Raw genomic sequence first — 20,921 nt, forward strand, 5'->3', positions numbered from 1 at the left:
CTTCAACAGAATTTTAGATTTCATCCTATACAGCAGCTCTTTTGTTTCTGCCAGTCACTGAGTTCCTGCAGACTTCTGTCATCAGACATTGTCATTACAATGAATACCATTCATCCAGCAACACAGTCACTACATTCTATAAATGTAAATAAAGACTGTCTAACCTTTTCTTTGAGGTATTCAGCAGTCAAAAGCAAATATTCTCAAGGAAGGGGTTACAGCTCTAATTCTTTAGTAACGAGGAAGAAATTCAAATGCCTTAAGATTTGAATTAAACATTTAAATCATCCAAAAAATGGTTTCATAAATGGATCAAATAATATTAGGTTTCCCTAGAGAGTAGATTTGAAATTTCATGTTGAAAAAAAAAAAGTTGTGCCTGACAAGGCGGTGGCGCAGTGGATAGAGCGTCGGACTGGGATGCAGAAGATCCAGGTTCGAGACTCCAAGGTCGCCAGCTTGAGCACAGGCTCATCTGGTTTGAGCAAAGCTCACCAACTTGGACCCAAGGTCGCTGGCTCGAGCAAGGGGTTACTCGGTCTGCTGAAGGCCCACTGTCAAGGCACATATAAGAAAGCAATCAATGAACAACTAAGGTGTCGCAATGAAAAACTAATGATTGATGCTTCTCATCTCTCCGTTCCTGTCTGTCTGTCCCTGTCTATCCCTCTGACTCTGTCTCTGTAAAAAAAAAAAAAGTTGTGACAAAATCAAATCTAAGATCCTTATATTAAGCATGGATGTTATTTCAAAGAAGCTTGGCATATTCTATAAAACTACCCTTCCATATCTCTTAAATGAGTGGCAAAAGATCTGGGAATGTAGGTCAAAAGACGTTACATTTTTTTCCTCAGTAATTTAATGAAGACTGTCTAAAGTGTCTATAGAGACTAACAGTGAACTGACCTGTAAACTTATTGAGTGCTTCTGAGCACTATTCTAGACTTATGTCTTAAAGGAATATATCAAATAATGAACGTGGCAGTGAAATATTCACATTTTGTTTGACTTGTACTGAAAAACTAAGATACTTTTTTTTCTTTGAAAGCATAATGATAAGTATTATCTGAATAAAAGATTGTTGTAGACTAGGTTTCTCTGAACTCAGGGACACCTTCCATTTTAACTTTCGTATAAAATGAGTGCATGTACGGAGCAGAGAATGCTCAATAAATGTTACTGGGCTCTACTAATAACACAACGCTTACTGATGGAAATCTAAATTCTTTTAACATTTTTAATTTCTAGTCTTTGATGTTTTTTCTCATAAACTTTTGTGCTTTATTAAAAAAAAAAGGACCCGTCCACAGATGGGGAACAACGGTGCCTCTCCTCAGACACCACCCACCTGGCAGTACAGACCAGGCTTTGGGTGCTGCCCGACCTGGGTTCAAAGACCGGCAGGAGCACTTTCTAGACGTAGGTATGAGCATGGGCAAGCACCTTCCTTTCTGAGCCCAGGTTTCCTTACCAGGAAAATGGGGCGAGTCCTAAGGCCTCGCCTGTCACAGCTACGGTGGCAGTCACGGTGCGGTTCTCACGCTGTGCAGGCATGCTCCAAGCACCGTCACGTACGAACCCACCAGACAGTGATCCTCTGCAGTGGGTACTGTTACCGCCACCCCCACTGACAACTGCGGGGACCGAGGCGCAGACGTGAAATAACCTGGTCTAGGTCATACACCCCGTAGTGGCAGAGCTGCACATCAAGCCCCTCTGCAGGTAGGTGGATCGGAAGAACACCACCCACGCGGGACCTCACGTGGAGCCAGCTGTGATGGACGGGGGTCCATCTGACATTGTTGTCTTGATCGCCTGGGCCCCGAGCAGCCCAGGCCTCCTGGGCCCTGCTCCAGAGCAGGCTGGCTGCTTGCAGCCACGGTGACTCTGCCCCTGCTGCTGCCACCTATGCTGGGACCGCCTTGCTGGGGAGCATCTTAGGTCTTTGCCACAGTCCGTTGGACATCGGCTCCGACCGCCGGGGACCTGCCCTGGGCCAGCCCACGGCGCCCTCCTGTTGTCTTCTGGCTCATCTGATACAGGTTTGAATGTTCTGAGAAGTAGCAGGTAGGATCAAAAAGGGTTACTTAATAATTCGTTTTCTTACCTAGGAAATCAACGGGCTACACTAATTCAGTGGCTACAGCATCTTGCTACACAAAACAGGTGAAATCAGAGCTTCTTTGATGGTGGGCGGGGCACAGCAAGGTCTTCCTGGCCCTGCCTCGATCACAGCACCCCGCCCACCTTCACAGTTTCTAAGATGAACATTCTAGGTCTCTGAAAAGGTTTTAAAAACCTACCCAAAAAACTTAAAAACACTGGTATACAAAGACACGTGTATTCCCATGCTCATGGCAGCAGTGTTCACAGTGACCAAGATACGGAAACAACCAGTGTCTCTCAATAGAGGATCAGACATATATATAATAGAATACTACTCAGTCACAAGAAATGATGACATAGTGCCATTTACGACAACATGGGTGGACCTTGAGAACATTATATTGAGTGAAATAAATCAGAAAAAGCTAAGAACTGTAGGATCCCACATGGCTGGGATATAAAACTGAGACTGATGGACATAGGTAACAGTGAAGTCGGTACCAGGGGGAGGGAGGTGGGGAAGAGGGGAGTAAAGAGGGACAAATATGTATATGGTGACAGACAATGATTTCACTTTGGGTAATGGGCAATTAACAGTGAAAAAAAGAAAAAAAACCTTTAAAAAAAAAGTCTTTGCAAATGAACATCTGACTCCAAGTTGTAATATGAAGAGGCGGGTGACAAACTGGGACTCAGCCTCATGCTGAGGAAACAGAGGGTCTGAAGCACCCAGGAGACCCTGGTCCTAAGGGTGGAGCACATACATTAGTGGGAAGGTGCTCAGAGCTCTGACCCCAGCCAGCTGTGTGACCTGGAGGGCATCCTCGACCTTTCTGGGCCTCAGTTTCCTCACTTGGGAATTGAAGAGGTCAAACTGGGTCACCTTTTGGGATTTTTTCCAAGTAAAATACTTGTGTGTTTTTGTTTGACTCTGTGAGCTGGTTCTGGCCCGGTCCAGTGAGACCTGTCGTAAGCGGCGAGGCAGCCAGCAGGGCGGTGGGATGGGTGGGAAGCCTCCTGAAGCTGCCGGACTAAGGGCCATGCGGCTCACTGGTCTGCGGCGCAGCCATACAACCTCGGCGTAGGTGCCTGGAATCTGCAGTCAGACCCAGCAACCCCCAGACACCCGGGAAGCTGGGCGAGGGCTGGGTGAGAAAGCAGACGGTCACCTGCCTCCTCTGACAAGGGTCGGCTGAAGGAGGGCCTTCTCTCTGGACAGTGCACAGCCGACATGGTCAGCCCTCACTTAAGAGGAGCTGACCCCGCGCGAGACTGTAGTCACTAGGAGGAGACCTTTAGATCCTTTTCACACGGTGAAGTTTAATAACTCTCGTTCCAACGCACAGCATAGAAAAGGGAATTAAAAAATACAACTTTTTTTTGGTTTGTTTTTAGTGAGAAATGTTAACACTGACCAGTAAAACTATAACCAACATCCGTGATCACGAGTGACCTTTGGAAAGTGTTTCCTAGGGGTGCAGAGAAAACGCGAAGGGAAGTGAATACTCAGTCCCAACAAGAACATCCCGTGTTTAGGGCTGTCTTACACTTAGGTGTCATCGAGTTTCAACACTTTCAGGATGGGACCCACATGTTCCCGTGTGTATCTGGAGCTTTGACGTAAGGAATGTTCCAAATCCACGGCCGATCTGGGGAAAAAACACATTACATTTGTATAAGACTTATTGGACCAGGATCACACAGAATTCACTCAGCAGACAGGATAAAACCACTCAGGTGCTGGGGTGTACAGATTGTGAAGAACCTTTTTTGAACCTGTTTGATGGCATTTTACAGTGTGCCCCCACCTCTCATATGTTTATTCAGGAATACTCAGGTTAAAAAAAAACCAGGACAAAAACAAATGGAAGGAACAGGAAGAACAGAGGGAGAGAAGACCAAGGTGCGGCACTAAGCAGAGGAGGGCGCGGCCGTCAGCTGGGTCCTGGGCTGCTGGGCGGGCTCAGAGCCGGAGGCTGTTTGCATCATCAGCTAACGGAGGAGGAAGGGAGAGAGGAACAGGGGTCCATTACTGCACGCTGGGAGCTGAACCGCGCTGTTTCAGATAACAGCGGGCTGGAAACAGGCGCCTACGGCTAACACTGCACTGAAGCCCTGTGCTAAGCGCATTACAGATAGCAGCTCAGTTCCTCTTTCGAACAACCCGATGGTGACTGCATTCTCATTCATTTTCTCATTTTGCAGATAGAGACGCCAAGGTCTAGAGAACACAAATAACTGCCCAAGGTCACTCCAGAAGTTGTAACATCATGTAGGGCACGGTCTGGTTCTAAAGCAATGCTGTCTATTCGTGTGTGTGTGTGTGTGTGTGTGAGAGAGAGAGAGTGAGAGAGAGAGAGAGAGAGAGAGAAGGCAGGGGTTCAGGGAGGGGAGGTTGTGTGTGTGTGTGTGTGTGTGTGTGTGTGTGTGTGAGAGAGAGAGAGAGAGAGAGAGAGAGAAGGCAGGGGTTCAGGGAGGGGAGGTTGTGTGTGTGTGTGTGTGTGTGTGTGTGTGTGTGTGAGAGAGAGAGAGAGAGAGAGAGAGAGAAGGCAGGGGTTCAGGGAGGGGAGGTGGTCACAGATTCCTTGAAATGCTGACAAACCCCATAAAATCTTGCTAAGGAAAAATGAATGTGCATGAATATACAACTTATTTAGAGGACTTAAAAGAATGCACACAGCTTGGAAAGGAGGGGGAAATCGTGGTCCTATAATGGTAAGAGTACAGAGGGGTTCCAAGACCAACCAGTTTGAGAACTATGGCTCCAGTGGCCCCAGACAGGACAGCAAAGGGGCCACAGGGGCTTCCGGAGTGTTCTGCAAGCCAGCCACCCGAGGACGGAGCCGCTGCTTCTCCTGGCACGGGCTGTTTCCGCCCTGCACCTGCATCTGCACCGGGCTGTCCCGTGTCTCACCTTTACTGCCATACAGCTCCGGAGGCAGGTCGTAGGGCACGGGGAAGGGCGCTGCTGGCCCCCCGCTGCCCGAGAAGAACTTCTGCTTCACCATGAAGCTGTCCAGGCCCTGCGGACACACAGAGGAACTATGACTGCACCCCGTTTTCTGAAAACGCCAGATCTCAGGAAGCAATTATGTCTTCATGGCACTCATAACTCTCAAGTTATTTCAGAGCTATTTTCCATGCTCTCGGTCGACCACCTATATTTACACCCTCCCAATTATTCTTTCCTAAAATGAGAGGGTCAAATTTGAGAAATGAAATTATAAGCAAAGTTTGCCAAAGCTTAGTAAATAAAGGATCTAAAGACGCAAGAGAAAAACAGTTTCGAACAGTTTGAAGTCAGTGTTTAGAAAACTCTATAAAAATACCTCAAAACACTTTCAATATTGCTATAGTAACAGACTGCTCACTTGGGGGTCAGAAGAGATACAAGTTGCTTTCATGGACAACGAAAGCATTCCAATATAATGTGATAGGAATATAAAAGTGGAAATTCTTTAAGACCCACCAAAATGGAAGGTTTATTCCAAGAACTCGAGAAAAAGGTGTTAATTTTGGATTTTTTAAAAAAATATTTTATTTATTGATTTGAGAGAGAGAGAGAGAGAGAGAGAGAGACAGAAAGAGAGAGGTGAGGCGGGGAAGAGCGGGAAGCATCAACTTGTAGTTGCTTCTCACATGTGCCTTGACCAGGCAAGCCCAGGGCCTTGAACCGGCAACCTTAGTATTCCAGGTCAACACTCTACTGCACCACCACAGGTCAGGATAATTTTGGATCTTAATCAGGGTGCAAGTTAAGGTATTTTTTTTTATTAAGTGAGAGGCAGGGAGGCAGAGACAGACTCCCACATGTACCCTGACCAGGATCCACCTGGCAACCCTCCTACTGGGTGATACTCTGCCCATCTGGGACCACTGCTCTCTTGCTCGGCAACCAAGCTATTTTTAGTGCCTGAGGCAAGGCCACAGAGCCACCCTCAGTACCTAGGGCCAACTTGCTCAAACCATTTGAGCCACAGCAGAAAGGGAAGAGAGAGAGAGAAAGAGAGAGAGAGAGAGAGAGAGAGAGAGAGAGAGCACGCACGCGCGAGAGAGATATGGAAGAGGGAGGGATGGAGAAGCAGATGGTTGCTTCTCCTGTGTGCCCTGACTGGGAATCAAACCTGGGACTTCCACACACTGGACCGACACTCCACTGTTGAGCCAACCGGCCATGGCAAGTTAAGGTTCTGTATGGAGGCCAATGCACGTAACCACTATTTCCTTCTAACACAGACCTGAGCAAGTATGGGTGCTTCGTACGTTAGCTTTGTTCTCCCCACACCTGCACACGCTGATCATGTCTCATGGCTCCCTTCCAGGATTATCCTTGCACTTTGTTTGCAAGCCTGTCTGTCTCTCTCTCATTCTTTCTGTCTACTCATCCAAACACTCTGTATCCTAAGTGCCCACAGATCAAACAGTGCTAATGCCTTAGAAACAGAAAGCTAGGGCTACAGTTCATCATCTTGGTGATCATGTAACTTAGTCGGGGAGGCTGGCCCTGGGTACAGCGTAGGGCAGGCTAAGAGCTGAAGTCATGCTGACCGCAGGCCATGCTCTGTTCTGGTGTTTGCCAAGCTCGGCAAGTGGCTCGTGGGTGCATTCCTTCACTCAGCACCGTATTTCCTGAGATGCTCCTCTGTGTCAGGTGTGGGTGCCAGCCGCTCACTATGTAGGAGTACCACAGATATCACTATCCTGTCCTCACGTGTACAGTCTAGCGGGGAGACACTAATCAACTGGATCTTAAAAAGTAAAATAACTAATTCTATAAAGAAAAACAGGATTATGAGAAGAGAGAATAGTAGGCCTGTTTCAGATTTGTGGGGAGGGGGAGAGTCAGTGGGAGCCTCCCCAATTAAACTCCGATGGATCAGTAGGGTTTGGTCAGTGAGAGTTCCACGCAGAGGGAACAGCATCTGCAAAGGCCCAGAGGTGGCAAAGAGCTTACATGTTCCAAGAACTTGAAGAAGATGGTCAGTGAGACTCCTGACCACTTCTTTATTAGGCCTCAATTCCCTCATTTGTAAATTCGACATAATAATACATCTGGATATTATATTAATGTTTCTCATGTTAGTGCTCAGTAAAAGTGTTAGCAACAGCTGGTGTTGCAGCAATGTTGAGCAGTAAAAATGGGATCAAAGTACCTTCCCTGACTACTCATAAGGCTTCTGCATGAGAGCAAATGAAATAATGCGCGTGAAAGTGCTCTGTGCACGTTAAGACCCCCGGAAAGGTAAGGAGTTATTAAAGCACCGATGAAGATGGTGGGTAATAATACAGTGAGGGCCTGGCTGAGTAGCTCAGTTGGTTACAGCACTGTCCCAACATGCCGAGGTTGTGGGTTCAATCCCTAGTAAGAGCATGTACAAGAATGCATAAATAAGTGGAACAACACATCAATGTCTCTCTCTTTCTCTCTAAAAATCAATAAATTAAAAAAAAAAAAAGTAATACAGTGAAAGGCAGTACATGAAAGATGCCTGGCACAAATCCAGACAGAAGAGGAAGAAACAGCCTCTTACGAGTTACAGGGAAGGAAAGGTTCTGTAGAAAGTATTTCAGCCGGGCCTTGAAAAACGGGTATAATTCCGCCAAACGGAGGGCAGGGAAGAGCAGTGGGGTGGGGGCGAGGGGGGCGAGGAGGGCACACCGGGACTGTGAGTGAGCAGATACCGAAGAGGAGGGCCGCGGAGAGCTGGGGGGAAACATCAGAGCCCGAGGGAAGGTTCTGAATGGGACGCGGCATGGACGTCTGCGGTGGTAACTGGCCCACCCCCTGCACACCGTGACTGGGGGTGCGCACGCGGCCCAAGTCAGAGACGCCGGGGAAGGGACCGTCTTTCTGTGGGGAAGCTCAACTGGTCAGGAAGGTGTGAGCCTTGAGCTGTCGGACACCCTCACATCTGTTAGACCGGACTTGTGACAGCCTGGGCCCCTGCACTCAGCCCTGCAGGAAGCGGGGCACTTGCCCTGTCTTCGCCTTTTTTTTTTTTCATTCTCTTTGAGCTGGTTGTCTATCACTTACGACCCAAAGTGTCCTAAGACCCCAGTACCAGAGTGTGGCCTTTACTGTGACAGACAGGGAGGAGATGCAGAAGGCTTTTGAACAGAGAGGTTCCACAACAGAGGCCGCCTGGCACAGCCTGGAGAGCCAGGGAACTCGAGATGGATTAGCAAACGGTAACAGGGACACAAATACAAGTACCATCACAACAAAGCCGAGATACAAACGGGGAGGCGAGTCAGACGAGAGCGGGGTCAGCATTGAGCAGAAACAATGGGCTGGAGGAGACTGAAGGCAGAACGAATGAGACTCAGAGGAGGAAGGGAGCAGGGAGCGGGGGCCTCTGGGGAAGGAGCCTGTAGCCTCTCCGTCCTCACTGCTGTCACTCAGCAGGGCTCTGGGCCACCGCCACAACATCCGGCACTGGTGTCTGTCCTCGCAGCTTGCCTTCAACACATTCTGGATCCAAGGAGAACCTTAACAATCTCTTATTGTGTACGTTATTTATTGGCTGTGTGACTCTAGGTCAGTTACTCAACCCTTCTGGGCCTCCATTTCCTCCTCTATTAAGTGGCGATGGTGAGGGTAAAGTTGTTTAGAAAGAAAACTGGCACACGGGTGGGAACGAGTATAACTTCAGTAGATCCAGGGTGTTGTTCTCCGTGATGTAATTGCTCCTATTTTACAGAGGAGAGAACCCCTTTGGGGGTTAAATAGGTACCCAAGGTCACATGGCTATTATGTGGCAAGGCGGGAAATGGAACCCCGCCTTTCTAATTCTTGGTCCTAAGTACCAGCCACTAAATAAACAAAAGCTCACACAGTCCCTCACAGGGAGTCACAATCAAGGAATTCCTTGCAAATTTGAAAGGTGATATTAAGGCAGACCAAGTCAGGAGAAGCCAAATTCTGGAAAGATTCATCCTTGACATTAAAAAAATTTTTTTCCATTGATTTGAGAGAGAAAGAGAGAAAAGGAGAAAGACAGAGGGAAGGGAGAGAGAGGAGGTGGGTAAGAGAGAGCAGACAGAGACAGAGAGAAGCATCAACTCGTTGTTCCACTTAGTTGTTCCATTTAGTTGTGCACTCACTGTTCGCTTGTCATTGTGCCCTGACTGCAGGTGGAATCCGAGCCACCCGACCAAGGCTCGTTCTTGACATTTTTTAAAAAGAAAGAGGCCAGAGGTTGGCAGTGACATCAATTTAATGACTATTAAATACTTTATGGAGTTTCAGGTAAAAACGACTTCCTTCTTCTTCAACTCCTGGCTTAGTTCTGTTGATTTTCAAATGCATCACGAGAAGGATTAATGTTCTTGGAGCCCAGAGCAGTTCTGATGGCTCCATTTCATGGTATCTGATTTCACATACAAGAAGGTTTGAGCCATCCATGTCTGACAGGAAGTAATATGCTTTTTTTTTTTTTTTGAAAGCCATTTCTGATCCAAATTCTAGGGTATTACAGCTATATAAAAAAAGTACCACTTTTCCCTTCAATCTGGATGTCAAATAATTTGAAGCTGTCTTCTAATTATCATTATTTATATATCACCGTGGTCTCGCTTGGCATTTCATGAAGCAGAGGAAGGCAGCCTCTCAGGCACGGATGCTTAAAAGACAGTTAAAGACAATACATTTCTAAAACACCAGGTGAGAGGGTGGACATGCATCACGGATGAGAAATTACTAGCCTGCCCCTCCATCAGCTTTGGGAGTAGAAGAGCTGGTTATCACAGTGATGGATCGGGGTTAGCTGCTTAGCTCAATCACAGAAAATGAGAAATGTGCTCGGATTTCAGCTAACAATTTATTTTTTAGTTGCATCTGAGTTGCATTCTCTAGCACAGTGGTAGGCAAACTCATTAGTCAACAGAGCCAAATATCAACAGTACAACAATTGAAATTTCTTTTGAGAGCCAACTTTTTTAAACTTAAACTATATAGGTAGGTACATTGTTATGAACTTAATTAGGGTACTCCTAAGCTGGCCTTGGCTAAAAAGGTCCTCAATCTACATCAGCAGAAATATGTTCAAATTTCGAGCTCCACAATTTTTTGTTTTTTAAATCCAGCCATTGCATTTCAAAGTTGCCAATGTCAATATTAAAGGGGGAAAAATTTACTTCTGTTACAGTAACATTAAGAGGTTTTTAAACAAAGGCTAACATAGCTTTGCTGTTTCCGAACTCCTGAAACCTTTTGAGAAAAGCTTCCCTCATATTTAAAACTGTTGTTTTGAAATAGCAAATGTCAATATCAGAATTATTTTCTTGGGGATGTTTCAACAGGCTTGGAAAGTGAATCCAAGTTTCTCTTTCAAAATCTTGAGCAGAGAGAGATAATGTTTTCTTTTCTTTTAAAAAATTTTTTTATTTAATTAATTGTGTTTACATAGATTCTAGGGTCACCCCGAATGCATCCCCCCTCCCCCAGTTCCCCTCAACATCTCCCTTGCCCCCCTCCCTACAGCACCCTGCCCCCTTCCCTTCAGGTTTATCCCATCCTATTATCCCCTTTCCCTCTGTCCTCTTTTCCTCTGGTCCCTTTGATCCCTCCATCTCAATTCCGTTCCTCAGTTCTCATTATTCCTTGGATTCCACAACTGAGTGAGGTCATATGATATTTTTCTTTCTCTGCCTGGCTTATTTCACTCAACATAATAGTTTCCAGGTCCCTCCATATTGTTGCAAAAGGTAATATTTCCTTCTTTTTCATGGCCCCATAGTATTCCATTGTGTATATGTACCACAGCTTTTTAATCCACTCGTCCACTGATAGACACTTGGGCTGTTTCCAGATCTTCGCTATTGTGAACAACGGAGAGATCATTTGTTTTCGAATGAAATAACTTCTAACATCGAAAAAGTTGTGCGCGCCTGCACGTGGTATTTTGTGGAAGAGCCACACTCAAGGGACCAAAGAGCCGCATGTGGCTTATGAGCCACGGTTTGCCAACCACTGCTCTAGCAGAAAACGCTATGTTTTCCTGGGCAAAACAGTAATGGCAGTTGAACCTTCTAGAAGGAGTGCCCTTAACCAAAGATGTACAAAGTGATAAGGAAGGGAGCGACAGGAAGGTGGCTGTCTCCTTCCTGGAAGTCAGGGTGGGATCATCAGCTGGAAGGGTTTCCTGCTGGGAGCCTAGGAGAAGCCTCCTGGAGGAGAATAAGCCAGCATGACATCATCATGGGTGTGACGTCATCATGGGTGTGACGTCAGGATCCTGCCTTCCACCTGCGGCAGAACTGCTTGTTGATCTGGCTAACAGGAACCGCACCCTGTGCTCAATGCGGGCAAAGTACCAGTCACTGCCTGCAACACTTTACAGGCCACACTGCTTAATTCCCAGATGACCCGGTACTGCCCCCATTGCACAGCTGAGAAAAAGGAGGCCTACAGAGGTAAGACAACAGACCCAAAGTCTACCAGCTTGTGAGCACGATCCCAGCTCCATTCCCTGTCCTCCTGGCTCCTCTAGACCTGATGTCCCTAAATCCTCAACCTAGGCTACTCCGGGAGGTTCTTTCTTTCTTGGTCTTTGGCATCTCTCCAACGTATTTGTCTATATCAGGGGTCCCCAAATTATGGCCCGCAGGCCGCATGCGGCCCCCTGAGGCCATTTTTCCGACCCCCGCTGCACTTCCGGAAGGGGCACCTCTTTCATTGGTGGTCAGTGAGAGGAGCACCTTGACCATCTCATTAGCCAAAAGCAGGCCCATAGTTCCCATTGAAATACTGGTCAGTTTGTTAATTTAAATTTACTTGTTCTTTATTTTAAATATTGTATTTGTTCCTGTTTTGTATTTTTACTTTAAAATAAGATATGTGCAGTGTGCATAGGGATTTGTTCATAGTTTTTTTTATAGTCCGGCCCTCTAACAGTCTGAGGGACAGTGAACTGGCCCCCTGTGTAAGAAGTTTGGGGACCCCTGGTCTATATTCTTCCTCTTTCCAAGTTACATTGAAGCCTCTGCAGCAGCGTAGGAGCCCAGGATCGCCCACGGTGAGGCGGCAGCTGCTGCCCCGGCTGACCTCCCCTGGACGCTACCAAGCACTGCTGACCTCCCCTGGACGCCACCAAGCACTGCCGACCTCCCCTGGACGCCAACAAGCACTCGCGGGTGATGGAGCCCCGTGGTGCGCCAGGAAGGGGTGGGAGGCGCGCTGGTTCAATGCACATGGACCTGGACATGGTCCTGTGGGCCGGGGGAGCCACTGAAGGCTTAAAGGCAGGTGGGCAGGCCACAGCTTCACAGTTAGTTGTGGCTGAGATGGCGCAGAAAAGGAGAGATGGGGTCAGAAGACAGCAGGAAGAAAACTTCTTGCCGAGGCAGATGGCAGTGGCAGTTGCTCTTGGATGGGTGAGAGAAAGGAGCAAGAGACCAAGGAAGAGAACAGGGGAACTTGGCTTTATTAGCTGAGTGGTTACAAAGAAACACCACTTGCAACAGTGTTGCCTGGCTGTGGCTGCCGGGGAACCCTGAGAGCCCCTAGGATGGGCTGGGAGCTGGAGGGGAGGATTAAGGTGGTGCCTCAGGTCAATTTCATTAGTTCTTCCAGCCAGAGCCACAGAAAGAATAACACTGCCACTGCTGGAAACAAGAGACAGTAAGACAATTGACCCAGAACTGAGGAAAGAGAAAGTAGAGACTTGAAGACTGAAAATTCTTGGGGATTTGGTTGACGCATTTTTAATTTTGATCACAGACAAGAAGAACCTGCCACCTCGGCGGCCAGTGAACGGGGGCTCAGAGAGCGAAGATGGCTCCCCGCCTGAGAGCGCAGGGACGCTCAGGCCACCTTCGTCTGAAGGGGACAGTTCTGATCCTGTACATTACGCCCAGAGGTAGGGGGCATTCTAGCCAGAAAATGTCAGGCAGGCTCAAGTCCACGACACGACCTCTGTCTGTCCTGCAAGCTGGACCTGGGCCAGACGAAGGTTGCTGTCTGCAACCCCCTGAGAGACTGGTCGTAATTTCTGTTCATTCTAACTTAAGTCAGCACCCCTCCTGAGCCCTGCTATGTGCTGGTTCCCGGGAACAGGTAGTTATTGCGACCTGGTCAAACATGTAAAGCAATTTTTTGTGCCTGGCAGCATTAGCATGCTAGTACCCGTGACTGTCACCCCTTTATCCTAAATAATTCTTTGGTGTCTGCCAAGCAGGCAGGGATCCATTCTGTCTTGCAGCTGCCTCATAATAACAATAATCTCTATTAATTACCAGACTGCAGTGGCCTGCTTCTTTTTTCGGTCTTTCCCTGCCCTCCGCTTACAGAGGCAGACTTTTAGTCTTGGGGCTTTTCCCTGTACAAACAACTTGATATTCAACCTCTAAAGAACAAAGTCTTTAAGTTAACATCATTAAGTACCTACTATGCAGCAAGAATAGTTCAGTGCTGCATACAGTCCAATGCACCTTGACATAAACCCCCAAATCTCTTGAGAGGTTCCTAACCAAAGGGAAAGTTACTGACTTCATGCTCTATGGTGAGTTAGGCTGACCTTGAAACGATGTGTTTACTGATTAATTCATTTAAAGAAGCAGAAAAATGTGAACAAATCAACATTTAGTTGCCAGGGACTTATCAGCTTCTAGATCAAGCCCAGAGGTTTCAAATGGCATCTTTATTATGAATGGGCAATGCTGGCTCTCTGCCCACAGTTCTTGGGCCATACTGCAGGTCACACTTCACACAGCCATTGGGTCCTGAGTGACAGGTTATCATCACGGCTGTGGGAAAGGAGGGGGCTGCAGGGTCCCTTCTCGGTGACTGCCTAAGGAGCACTTGACACTGCCGTTGGGGACACAAAACCCGACCATCTACAACGCCGGCCTCAAGTCAGCCTTCCGGAACACGATGGCAGGACGGGCTACGGGGGAAGGACAGAGGTGACAACGCCGACTGCTGATAACTCAGGAACGTGGGTGTTCTGGACGTGGAGTTCTGCCCAGGGAGCACAGAGGGGGGCTGGTCTCAAGTGAGGAACAGAGTGAAGAAGTAAAGTCACTACAGTCAGGCTGCTAAATTACTAAAATCAAGTAGGTTGAGGCATGAGGAAACAATTCCGTTCTTGTTGTAGAAGTGTGGGAACGTCAACTTTTGAACTTTCCAGTCTTGCATCAATGCCTGGACATTTATCAGACCTCTAGACAACCCACTGGTTACCCACGGAAGGACTCGCATACCCAGACCACCTGCCTGACATTATCCAGGTCACTGGACAGGACCAGACCACCTGGAATCCAACCTCCAGACCTCAGAATGAGAACCGCCCTGGGCCACTGCTAGAGCGGAGAATGAACTTTTTATTATAAAATCTCTTCACTTTTCTTTCTTCTCCAGAACCTTTCTGGGTTTCTGCCTGGTTGTGTTTCTAGTCTGAGAACCCGAAGGCTCTTGAATGAATCATCATTTATTTCGAGCCAAGCCTTTAAACTCTTTGAGTTTGTTCAACACAAGAAACCCAGGTTCTAGATGATGTCAGGTCAGAAGAACGCCTATAAAACTGGGTATTAAGCAAGTCTATTTGGGGAACATGCAACTAAAAACATTAAAAGGTATATATGCCCTCCTGGTCCCGGGGAGAGAAACCTAAAGAAAGAGATAACATCAACCTCGTTTTAAGACAAATGGTGTTCTTGTCAGTAACCACTTTAAGATTATGACTGATGCAGAAATTTTTAACACATCTGTTGAATGAATATCTAGGGATTGGCATTTCAAGAACGGCACAGACTCCTGAGAGTGTGGTGTCCGCACGTACTTTCATTTCAGTAAGATGGCTACAGGTGAGCTATTCCGTTCTGCAAATGGCTTGCGACAAGATGTGTGAACATATTTAAGCATCTACTACATACAGCACCCGTTGGGCTAAACCAGGGGTTGGGAACCTATGGCTTGCGAGCCAGATGTGGCTTCCTTTGATGGCTGCATCTGGCTCGCAGACAAATCTTTAATAAAAAAATAATAACGTTAAAAATATAAAACATTCTCATGTATTACAATCCATTCATCTCCTACCGCTCATGTTCATGGTTACGGGTGGCTGGAGTCAATCACAGCTGTCCTCCGGGACACCACCAAATTTTTATTGGATAACGCGTAACGTACACAGGTTGTTGTATGGCTCTCACGGAATTACATTTTAAAATATGTGGCGTTCATGGCTCTCTCAGCCAAAAAGGTTCCCAACCCCTGGACTAAATCCACAATCACTGTTTTGCATATTCGTTCTCCTCACAGAAAGGGCAGCTTGTCTTCTAGGAACTTAACGGAACAACATCGACTAACAGATATTTCCTAAGAGTCACTCCTTTGGTGACTCATCACTTACTGCCTTGTCATAAATCTTCATGTCACGTTTCACAACATTCATTTAAATATTGTTACCTTTACCCAAAGCAACACATTCCACCTCTGCTCAGGCAAACTCCCTCCACCCCCACCCCCAGCCGGAATCCCGCTGCGCGTCCGCACAGGCCAGGGGCTGAAGGCACGGGCTCTAGGCGAGAGCCCGGCTCCGCTGCCGGCCCACCTCGGACAGGTGGTCCTGACTGAGGAGGGAGACACAGAAACCCAGTCCACGTCCCATGCGCCCAGCCCGGCGGCTCCGAGAGTGCACTTACAAACGCGGACGGCAGGAAGAGGACTCCGAGCTCGTAGGAGCGGATCATCAGCTGGGCGCCGTTCTTCTCCAGTGCTCCCCAGGCGGCCTTGGACAGGTTCGCGCTGCGGGGACAGGGACACGGGAGAGGCTGACTCAGGGAGGCATGTCAGCGAGGGTCACACGTTCACAGCTGCAAGAGCATCGGTCAAGGACACGGGCAGCCAGCCACCTTCAGGTTCCTTCCGTGGGGGCAACGGGATTTAAACCCTGCCGCCTGGGGTCCTCAGGATGTATCTAATCGCTAATTGGGACAGCTCCGCCCTCATCTGCGTTTTCCCAGGGCAGCTATTCAGATGATTTTCCTTCCTTAGAAAATATTTTTTTTCTGTCCAAACCCTTTTAATTTTCAAGACCCTGGTGTGGCCAGAATGTTTAGCTTTGCTGTATACAAAAGCAGCATTTAAAAAAACACCTGTCAGTATCATCGTATAGCCTAGTACCTTCAAGCACCACCTTCCTTTTTCGGCCTTTTCTCTGCTTTTGGTCCAGGTAGTGCTAATTCTACTTCCGATCTAAAGAAAAGCTCCGAGGGCACTAAGTTGGGACTTGTGTCTAGAAAGAAACGGTGTCCTTAGAATCGTGTTTTATACGGAAACAGAGACACGGCTAAAAATCACGTGATGCGTGGGCGGCGGGAGACTGAGATCTGACCTACTGGGGGGCACTCAGCTAGCTGCTCCCCGGACTGACCAAGTCCTCACGCTTCTTCTTTAAGGGACTGCCCTGCAGAACATTAGGCCCAGAACTCTCATCCACCAATTAATTAATTAATATAAACCCACTAGAACCCCCCCAATCAGGCTCACCTAAACTCCATTGCACTTTTAGAATGTGGAGTAAAAGCTCAGCTATTTAGACCAAGTCAGATTTTGTGGACAGCCGAGTATTTCTCAATTAACTCACGGGAGCATTGAGCTTTCTTCTGAACCAAGTGCAGCTACTGGTGGGAATCAGAGTCAACGAGAAACAGTTCCCAATAAGGTGAAAAGGATGGTGATCGCTTAGGGGTTCAATGGGAACAGGCACTGAGGATGATAGAAGTTAGAGCTAAGGAGACTATTTAGGGCAATTAAGCAAACTTAAAAACATAAAAAGTAAAGTGTATTTACAGACCTCCTTGCCTTCTCTAGGGGACCAGAGAGGGAACCTCTGATGCCTAAGGACCACAATCATGAACACTGAGGCCTGTGATGTGTCACAGAGATAATTTGCAGGCCAGTGGTTGGATTCAAATAATTTAACATCTTTAAACACTTAAAGATGCACGTATTGCCCTGGCCAGATAGCTCGGTTGGTTAGAGCATCATCCCAAAACGGAGGTTGTCAGTTCTATCCCTGGTCAGGACACATATAGGAACAGATCAATGTTCCTGTCTGTCTGTCTCTCTAGCTAAAATCAGTAAATAAAAATTAAAAAAAAAAAAAAAAAAAGATGCACCTAGTGGGCTTCGGCCCTGAGGTCCGTTTGGGCTTTGGCCCTAATGACCGTTTTAGGTATAAAAAAATGATACACTGAAACTATTCATGCACTTACTTACTATTTCATGCACTTAATACTTAAATAAGAATAATAAAAGTACACAAAACCAGATTGTTAAAAGTTTTAAAATATTAATGAAAAAATATTAAATACTACCTGACAAAAAACAATAAAAAACTGTTATTTGAGATATTTCCATATGCTGCTTGACTCGCATTCTCAGTTGCAATTTTTTTCATCTATGGACAGAATGAACATTACTACGAATGCTTAGAATATGCTGTTGTGCAGATGAATGTTAAAATAGTAAGTAAGAAATAGTAAGAAATGTACACTTAAACCTTTAGGAGTAAATTTAAACTAATGATGTATAACAAAAGTTCCTGAAAAAAAGCTCAAGAAAGCACAGGCTATATAGCTCAGGGACATGGAGACAGAAGGCCATGCTGAGAAAAGATCCCAGACCTCAAACCGGGGGAGAGGATTTCGCCCCAGCTTCCCCACTAACTACAAACACCCAAAGGGACTCTTCTACCCGGGCCTTGGTTTCTTGTCTCTAGATGAGGGGTTTCAGCCAATGAGGCTAAACATCCTGTTCTGGACTGTCTATAATGATCAGAGATTTCCACACTCACATCTAACTAGATGGCTCCCCTCCACCTGGGTATTCCAGCTACAAAAATCAAGTCCACAGTTCTCACTGGGAACTCACTGATGAGCAGTGCTCAGAGCCCCATAAGGAAAGGGGAGCAATGAAAGTCATGTGACCTCGGGGCCAAAGCCCACTACGTGCATCTTTACTATTTTTTTAAAATTATTTATTGATTTTAGCAAGAGAAGATAGACAAGAACATTGATCTGTTCCTGTATGTGTCCTGACCGGGGATAGAACTGACAACCTCCGTTTTGGGATGATGCTCTAACCAACCGAGCTATCTGGCCAGGGCAGTACGTGCATCTTTAAAAGTTTAAAATTTGGTGACAGCAGTTGCCTCACCTGCCGAGCCTGGCCTAAGCAGCTCTGAGCAGCTGTTCGAGTGGCTGATTGGGTTTAAAGACTGTGTTGAAGACACGCGAGTCCCCAAGACGACGGCTGTTATGGGAACGTGCATCCAGTGACAAAACATTCCTTTCCATCACCGGAACCTAATCTGGGCAGCAGCTGCTCAGAGCACACAGAGAAGACTCACAGATGCAGCCTCCAGCCACCCATCCCAGAGGACCGCACTGGGGCAGCCCTGTCCGCAGGCAGATGCAGTAAACAGAGTACAGACTGGGTGTGGGAGAGATGAGACGGAGCAGCCAGGTGCCAGGTGACCAGGAGGCTGCCGACACCCTGCGGACCCGAACACACACACACACACACACACACACACACACACACACACACACACACACAATTTCGGTTTCCTTGGGCTGGGCTCTGCTTCTATGCAATGAAAAAAAAGTTTCACAAGCACTTTGGAAAGATGTTCTCACTGTAAAAGATGCAAGTTGTCTACGTAAACCTATAACCTTTCACAGTGATGGACTCTGTCAGTCTCCCTCTAAACAGCCTGCCTGTCTAAACCATTAGCAGTGGTGCAGGGGACCCCTTTTCTCAGGTCCTGGAGGACACCGGGCGGAGAGTACGTACAAAAATGTTTGCCAATCTAACAGGCAAGGTAAATTTGATTTCTTGGATTACTCAGATTTTTAACCATATTTATTACATCTATGTTTCTCAACTGTGAATGATCCATTTAAAACTATTTATGTATGTTGGGCCCTGGCTGGTGGCTCAGTGGATAGAGCATTGCCTGGCATGTGGACATCCAGGTTTGGTCTCTGGTAATGGGCACACATGAGAAGTGACTATCTGCTTCTCTTTCCCTCCCTTTTCCCATTCCCCTTCTCTTCCTCTTCCCCTCCCAAAGCCAGTGGTTCGATTGTTTTGAGTATGGCTCCAGGTGCTGAGGATAGCTTGGCTGGTCCATGTGTTGGCCTCAGGCACTGTGGATAGCTCAGTTGATTTGAGCATCGGACCCAGATGGGGGTTGCCGGATGGACCCTGGTTGGGCACATGCAGGAGTCTCTCTCCCTTTCCTTCACTTAAAAAACAAACAAACAAACAAATAAACAAACCCAAAACTATATTGTACTTTTTATTGGTATTTAGTGTGTTCTACTTCTCTATTGGTTCTCTAATAAAATGCTACAAATTTAGTGGCTTAAAAGAACATAACTTGTCATCTCACTCTGAGATGGGTCTTGCTGGGCTAAAATCAAGGTGTGGGCGTTTCCCGTTCTCTCTCTTCAGTTCTCTGCCGTCTGACTCCTTCAGATAAGCTTCCTGACCGCCCTGTGGTCTTTCTATATCTCTTATTCTTCTAGACCAGTGGTTCTCAGTTGGGGGCGACTTTGCCCCTAGGGGCCATTTAACAATGTTGTGGGGACATATTTGATTGTTGCAAGTAGCGGGTGGGCTGGCATCTAGTGGGGAGAGACCAGGAAGGTGCTGAACACCCAACAATGCACAGGACAGTCCCCACAACAGAGAACCATCTGGCCCTAAACGGCACAGTGCCGAGGCCGATGGTCCTGCCGTAGACCTCGCCGCTGCACTGGCACGGTTCCCCACCTTCCTGCGCCTCCCACCTCAGCTTGCTCTGCACCCGGCCACTCAGCTCCTCTCTCTGTTGCCCTCCCCATCTGTGCCTCCTAAATTCATGCCGTCAGAGGCTCAAGTCTGTTGTCTGTCCTTCCTTCGGGACTTTTCCGCTCACCAAGTGTAACTATTCCTTCACAAGGATGACTCCCAGACTTCCCCTGCTTTGACCTCTGTTAATTTCCAAATGGGTATCTCTGTTCACAAGCTGGATTTCTCTATGGAGATGTCACGTTGTCACCTCAAACCCAACACTCCTAAAAGCGAACCTGTCGGCCCGCCGTCCCCTCTGAAAACCAGCTCTCCTGAGTTCCCTTCTGTCCACGTCTCAATCGGACAGGCTCGGGAAGCTCAGGCGTTGTGGACTTGTCTGCTCTGCGGGGAACATGTCCAACCCGACACCACGCTGTCATAGCCTGTTTCCAATCGGATCCCCCTGGTTCAGTCCCTGTCACCCAGACTCCAGATCCGAGTGCATGCCCTCTCGGTTTCGCAGCCTACGTCCTCCTCCAGTGGCTCTCAGTGTCCCTGTGTCCTTTCTGCTCACGCACACACAGAGTAAACGCACTGCGTCTAGGATCTCCACCACCCGATCAAAGCAATGCTTTTCAGTCCTGTTTCCCATTATGCCTTTTCCCGACTCCTCTATCTCAACTGAGTCCATTCACTGACTGACTTCCCATCTCCGCAAACGACAGTTCCTCGTCCCTGTGCCCTGTGGGGGTGTGAGCCCTGCCCTCTCCCACGAACCCCGTGTCCCCTTCAGAAGCTGTCTACGGCTAGTCCAGCCCACAGATGTCTCCCTAGCGAACCCTGCAGATGTCATGTAGGCAGGAAACATGCAATTAGTTCGAGAAAAGAGACTAATATGCAGAGACTTAGAAGATACAGTTTATCGAAACGATTTATTCATTATGGGTAGGGAATTAAAAACTTTAAAATCACAAAATCTAGAGAAAATGTCTAATTGCTGAGAAGCACGACAGGCACGGGATGGTGGGTGGGT

The 20,921-nt window shown here is 47.4% G+C and overlaps 1 protein-coding gene across 5 annotated transcripts in view; it reads right to left on the reverse strand.

Annotated features, from left to right (window-relative positions):
* Positions 1-3,412: 3,412 nt before the first annotated feature.
* Positions 3,413-20,921, reverse strand: part of TDP1 (tyrosyl-DNA phosphodiesterase 1) — a 59,716-nt gene continuing 42,207 nt past the window's right edge. For all 5 annotated transcript variants that reach the window (XM_066388257.1, XM_066388258.1, XM_066388259.1 and 2 more), the window contains exons 14-16: positions 15,748-15,850; positions 5,021-5,129; positions 3,413-3,755 (exon numbers count right to left, since the gene is read on the reverse strand). In XM_066388257.1, coding sequence (XP_066244354.1) covers positions 3,682-3,755; positions 5,021-5,129; positions 15,748-15,850 — 286 coding nt within the window. In that variant the 3' untranslated portion in view covers positions 3,413-3,681. The remainder of the gene's footprint in view (positions 3,756-5,020; positions 5,130-15,747; positions 15,851-20,921) is intronic.

Source organism: Saccopteryx leptura, chromosome 6 (genome assembly GCF_036850995.1).
Source record: "Saccopteryx leptura isolate mSacLep1 chromosome 6, mSacLep1_pri_phased_curated, whole genome shotgun sequence".
Taxonomy (NCBI): Eukaryota; Metazoa; Chordata; class Mammalia; order Chiroptera; family Emballonuridae; genus Saccopteryx; species Saccopteryx leptura.